Source organism: Somniosus microcephalus, chromosome 12 (genome assembly GCF_052327205.1).
Source record: "Somniosus microcephalus isolate GS21.2 chromosome 12, FLI_Smic_1.0, whole genome shotgun sequence".
Lineage (NCBI taxonomy): Eukaryota > Metazoa > Chordata > Chondrichthyes > Squaliformes > Somniosidae > Somniosus > Somniosus microcephalus.
The window spans coordinates 161608163-161614435 of NC_140998.1; the positions used below are offsets into that span (position 1 = coordinate 161608163).

The following is a 6273-nucleotide window of genomic DNA, read 5'->3' on the forward strand; positions in this document are numbered from 1 at the left end:
CGTTTTCTCCCTACCACCTTTTTTGAATAGTGCGGTAACATTAGCTACCCTCCAATCCATGGGTACTGTTCCAGATTCCATCGAATGTTGGAAGATGATCAGCAATGCATCTAGTATTTCTAGGGCCACTTCCTTAAGTACCCTAGGATGTACGTTATCTGGCCCTGGGGATTTATCGGCCTTCAGTCCCATCAAATTCCTTAACACCATTTCCTTACAAATACTGATTTCTTTCAGTTCCACCCCTTCATCAGACCTTATGTTCCCCGACATCTCTGGGAGGTTATTTGTGTCCTCCTTTGTGAAGACAGAACCAAAATATGTATTTAATTGGTCTACGTTAAAGGTGCTATATAAACACAGGTCGTTATTGTTGTAAAGGCATGCAAAATGATCCACACTTTGCGATATCAGGCTGTAAGCTGAAAACTTAATTTATTATTATTCATGTATTGTTGCACAGTGGTTCTATTTGAAGCCACGTTGATTGGAAAAACAAAAGCAAAGCAGTGATTATTTATTCTGCGCTACCAGTTCCATTCAAGTACTGGAACAAGTTCAAGTTTTATCAACTTTTTATTGCTTGCATTACAAATAAATAAAATTACAGACATAACAAATATACACCAGAAAGGAGTTGTTCGCATATTTCCAACATATGGGGCACAAAGGAATTGTACTGTGTTATAGACCAAAAGCTTGCACTGCGAACACATGATTGTGTTGTGATTTACTTCTCTAAATGAAAAATAGAAAAGTTCCAATAGTCGACAAATGTATACACTGGAGCTACTGATATTTGCCCAATGATTAGAAAGGGCCGCAAATAATAATTTTAACACCGGTCTATTTGCAAAGAAGCAGAAGGTTCGCTTTTGTAGAGTTAAACTCGCGACATTGCGATTCTCAAGGGTTCAGCTAAGGCAAGGAGAAACAAAGACACCAGGCACATGCTCACCGAGCAGCATTTTATAAAGAAATTGCGGATTTCCGTTCGTTAAATACATCGTTAGCAGATTAACCTGGGCAGCTTTATCGCAGCCACGGGATTGGATTTTCAGTGCCACCTTCACTCAGGGCATTCAAGCTCCCATAAATCCAGGCAGGTTATAATTTGTGGGTTATAATTCAGGGGAAGTGATAGTAATCGCCCCCTATTTTAGCCAGAGAGGTGGAATTCCAGCCGTAAGGGCTGGTGAGGATACCTGATGGTTCGGGACCTGTAAACCCAGCATCTTGCAATCATAGTTCGCCATGGAAGAAATGAGAGAGTTGCATTTAAGGCCCGAGGCAAGCGCATGTGTTAATGTGATCTGCCAGTATAAATCACCAATGCTTGGGAGATCCAGGATGGATCTTGGAAAAGGAAGAGAAAAAACGAAACCTGGTGAATCCCCACAACGATGTAAAGTGAAAAATAGACCGTTGTCCCTCGGTCTCTGCATCAGAAAGTAGTGCTCATCGCCTGGGACTTTTTGGTCACATTATAAATACAGTTATTGCCGCTTGTATGAATGAGCTTCCTGATAAAATACTCGGGCACCAACTCATTGTGGAATTTAGCGGCCCCCTCTCTGTACTTCACATCAGAAGCCAGGTAAATTGTGGTGTTTTCGTTACAGAGATGCAGCAGCGTCTGTAAAAGACTTGGAAATTGCGATGGGCTGTAGACAATGTCCGACCCCAGGATGAAATCATAGTCGGCTGTAAATTTTTCCTGATCCTGACCCCAAGTAAGGGCACAGACTTTTGAACGGTGTCTGGAGCTGACTGGAATGTTAGCAGAGACGTTGTATTCTATTTGCTTCAAAACGTGCGGCCTGTCCGTCATGGTGACATCTCCACCTGGCAAAAAGAATAAAATAACAACATAATTATCCTATGGTTTCCCTGTAGCAGGAGTTGCAACATACATTCTGGTCACGGGAAGAGAAAGAAAAGTCGAATTCTGTAAAGAAAAGGAAACTATCTGGGCAATTCGGTGCGAATGCCCTTGAGCCAGTCAGAAGCAGAATGGCCCATCGAGTTCGGAACACATGTCCTGAACCGGATTCGGGAAATTGAGATCACCCAACGCGCGCCTGCTCTACAAGCGTTGGCTGCAATGCAGGTTTCACAAGAAGATCAAGTGAAATCAGATCGTTAAAAAATCATATTCTTTTTAAAAATATGACAGGGGGCAGCAATCCTTCTCTAATCGCACCTGCCGGTTTCCTTTTAATGCCGCTGTTATTCTGTTGGGCAAGAAAACGGTCGCGTTACTTTAGCATGAATTTTCTCCAGCGCCAGATCATGTAGAAATAATCAGGTCTGTGAGCACTTTACAGAGAGTGTTATAATATTAGAGTTCATCAGTCTGCCATTGCAGGCCGGCTCAAGCCGATTGAGCCTAAGTGTGTCCTTTGAAGACAGAAAGTGAGTACTGCGGTATGTAACTTAACTCCGCAAACACCATTGGCATTTATAGAGAATTCTTGTTCGGGACAAAAAAAAAACAGATGCCCAGCTTTTAAACATGCGTAATGGCTTAGTCTTGGCTAATCCAATGAGTCTTATAAAGAAGACAGAATAAAATGGACAGAAACATATTGAGAACCTGCACCCGCGTTCCTGTTAGCACATTTTCATTAATGTAACTTAAAAAAAAGTATATATTAAGCACCCATTGAGTGCTGCGGGGAAAATTCTTCAAATCACTGAAACAATTGATTAAATTTCGGAATCTAAGACCATCTGGTTAGGTAGATTTGGCGCAACAATATTTAACTCAGATGACGTCCCATGGATTAGGGTGCAGTGCAGCAATGAGTGAAGGTGCTAGTGACATCTAGTGGCGGAGCATCAATCTAACAGCAATTTCAAATTCCACCCTATTGGCAGATTCCCGGCTTGGAAACTTTCTCTGCCGTCTGGGTCTAATACCCACGTAGATTTAATCATTAAACCTCAAAAATCACCCATTGAATGCTTCCCGGGTCATTATAGAGTAATGTTTTTGCATCGTTTCTCTTGTTACTGTGGCAACACGAGTGCCGGATTTCTTGCATCCCACCAATATCTATGCTGATCAGCTTGCATCCTATGGCAATGCTGCTGAGTGTGGAGACCCACTGAGTTCCACATAGGTGCAACAAGACAAGAGTTTAATAAAATGTTTCTCTCCTCTCCCGAAAACAAGTAATGTAAATGGGAGCAGGAAGCAGCAAAGGGACATTGATAGATTTAATGAGTGCAAAACTGTGGGAAATGCAGTTCAACGTGGGGAAGTATGAGGTCACTTTGGACCTATGAAAGATAGATCAGAGTATTTTATAAATGATAAGAAGCTGGCAACTGTGGAAGAGCAGAGAGATTTAGGGGTCCATACACAGAAATCATTAAAAAGTGGTGGACAGGTACACAAAATTATTTAAATGGATAGGGGAATGTTATCCTGTATCTCAAGAGGATTGAAACACAAAGGGGTAGAAGTTATGCTAGAGTTGTATAAAGCTCTGGTTAGACAGCTCCTGGAGCACTGCATTCCATTCTGGGAACCGCACCTCAGGAAGGATATATAGGCCTTGGAGAGGGTACAGCACAGATTCACCAGGATAATGCCAGTGTTACATTACGAGGACAGGGTACATAGATGAGTCTTGTATTCCCCTGAGTATAGAAGATTAATGGGTGACCTAATTGAGGTGTTAGCATTAAAAGATTGGATAGGGTAGATAGAGAGAATTTATTTCTTCTGGCGAGTCCAGAACAAGGGGCGTAGCCTTAAACTGAGAGCTGGGTCGTTCAGGGATGATGTCAGGAAGCATTCTTCACACAATTGCTAGTGGAAATGTAAAAGTCGCCCCCCCCCCACCCCCGCCCAGCCCCCAAAAAAAATTCTGTTGAGGCCAGGGGTCAATTGAAAATTTAAAAACTGTGATAAATAATTTGTTCTTAGGCAAGGATATTAAGGGCTATGGAACCAATGCGGATTATTGGAGTTAAAATATAGATCAGCTGTGATCTAATTGAACGGACCAACAGACTCGAGGGCTAACTGACCTACTCCTGTTCCTATATTCCTAATTGTGAATGTATGGGTAAACACATTGAAGCTGAAGTATGCACTTCGCAAAATAATTAGAGCGGAAAAAAGAATAAGAATAATAATAGGAGTCACAACTATGAATAGTTGTTATACTGCAATGCACTACAAATAATTACTGTAGGAGTAACCAGTACGCAAACTAACTATAGGGATATGCATGAATAATAGTAAGTATTGGGATCTACCTATAGATTAATATAGTAACTCGAGGGGTAAGCACTATGAATAATATGTGGAATGTTAAGCACTACGAATAGTAAATAAATGGGTAGGTATTGTGAGCATTAACTATTGTAGTAAGGATCATAAAATATAACTATAGGGATGTGCACTTTAATTGGTAAGTAGAGGGATAAATACTCTGAATAGTGACTGCAGAATTAACTTACCCAGCAGCACCGCTAAAATGCCCACAATCCCGGTGCCAGATCCCAGTTCAAGCACCTTCTTCCCAGAAAAATGAATCTTCTCATCGTGAAAGTACCGACAAAGGGCAAGACCCTGAAAAAACACACTCATATAAAGATAATTATTTATAATGTGCACAAAGAACGAGGACAATGTTGGAAGAGGGAGGGAAGGATGATTGGTGAAAAAGTTGCTAAAAGGCCAATCAGGCACCTTCGTGTGAGAAGGTCAGAGCAACCTTGATAGAGTCCTGCATGCAGGTCCTCTTCCCAACCTCTCGGTTTTAGATGTTTTTATTTGTTCCTGGGATCTGGGCGTCGCTGGCAAGGCCAACATTTATTGCCCATCCCTAGTTGCCCTTGAGAAAGTGGTGGTGAGCCGCCTTCTTGAACCGCTGCAATTCATGTGGTGAAGGTACTCCCACAGTGCTGTTGGGAGGGAGTTCCAGGATTTTGACCCAGCGACGATGAAGGAACAGCAATATACTTCCAAGTCAGGATGGTGGGTGACTTGGATGGGAACTTGGAGGTGGTGGTGTTCCCATGTGCCTGCTGCCCTTGTCCTTCTAGGTGGTAGAGGTGGCGGTTTTGGGAGGTGCTGCCGAAGAAACCTTGGCGAGTTGCTGCAGTGCATCTTGTAGATGATACACACTGCAGCCACAGTGTGCCGGTGGTGGAGGGAGTGAATGTTTAAGGTGGCGGATGGGGTGCCCATCAAGTGGGCTGCTTTGTCTTGGATGATGTCGAGTATCTTGGGTGTTGTTGGAGCCGCACTCATCCAGGCAAGTGGAGAGGATTCCATCACACTCCTGACTTGTGCCTTGTCGATGGTGGTAAGGCTTTGGGGAGTCAGGAGGTGAGACACATCACCGCAGAATATCCAGCCTCTGACCTGCTCTTGTTGCTACAGTATTTATGTGGCTGGTCCAGTTAAGTTTCTGGCCAATGGTAAGTCCCAGAATATTGAGAATGAGGTACTCGGCGATGCTAATGCCGTTGAATGTTAAGGGGCAGTGGTTAGATGCTCACTTGTTGGAGATAGTCATTGCCTGGCACTTGTGTGGTGCGAATGTTACTTGCCACTTATCAGCCCAAGCCTGAATGTCGTCCAGGTCTTGTTGCATGCAGGCATGGACTGCTTCATTATCTGTGGAGTTGATCAACGGAGAATCAAGGAAAGGAGAGATATCCCATACGAGGACTTGAGAACGTAATTCAGCCAGACCCTTCAATACAGCACCGAGGGGCGCTGCATAGAGTCAGAGGCCAGATTTCGGATGAGACGTTCAACGTCCGCCCTCTCAGGCGGAAGCAAACAGTTGCATGACGCCATTCAATGAAGAGCAGAGGAGTTGCCCTGACCAACATTTATCCCTCAGCCATCACCACGAACACTTAGCAAGTCGTTTATCGTTTTGCTTTTTTGCGGGACCTGCCGGGTTTCCCGACATGACAAAAGTGTTAACGCTTCAAAAGTATTTAACCGCTTGGAGTGCGCATTGCGGTGTCCTTTGATCGTGCAAGGCGCTATATAAATAAAAACAATGTTTCGATATTGTTTTGTGCCTAGTGTGTTTCGTGTGCCCTAAACTGAGCAGATTTTTTTTTCTTTTCAAGCAAATCGTGTAAATAGTTATTATGCCGCCAACGGCCCGATGCTGACTGTGACACGCCCGCCTTCGTGTTAATCAGTCATGTGGAAATCCTTCAGAAGTCTAGAGCACAGCCTTACTGCAAAACGACACGTGCTAACAAGGAGCTGTGGGGTCCAAGGTGTGA

The 6273-nt window shown here is 43.5% G+C and overlaps 1 protein-coding gene across 1 annotated transcript; it reads right to left on the reverse strand.

Moving 5' to 3' along the window:
• Positions 1–521: 521 nt before the first annotated feature.
• LOC147109656 (EEF1A lysine methyltransferase 3-like) lies at positions 522–4760 on the reverse strand. Its single transcript, XM_086004219.1, has 2 exons — positions 4477–4760; positions 522–1845 (listed from the first exon to the last, which is right to left on the reverse strand). Exons 1-2 carry the CDS (start codon positions 4604–4606, stop codon positions 1445–1447), a joined length of 531 nt encoding a protein of 176 aa, XP_085860345.1. The 5' UTR covers positions 4607–4760; the 3' UTR covers positions 522–1444.
• Between the last annotated feature and the right edge of the window lie 1513 nt (positions 4761–6273).

What these genes read in the sequence shown, in the direction of transcription:
- LOC147109656 (XM_086004219.1), bottom strand. Translation starts at nt 4,606, where the DNA reads ATGAGTGTGTTTTTTCAGGGTCTTGCCCTTTGTCGGTACTTTCACGAT. An exon ending in CATTTTAGCGGTGCTGCTGG is followed by an intron (nt 1,846 to 4,476) that starts GTAAGTTAATTC and finishes TCTTTTTGCCAG; the next exon opens with GTGGAGATGTCACCATGACG.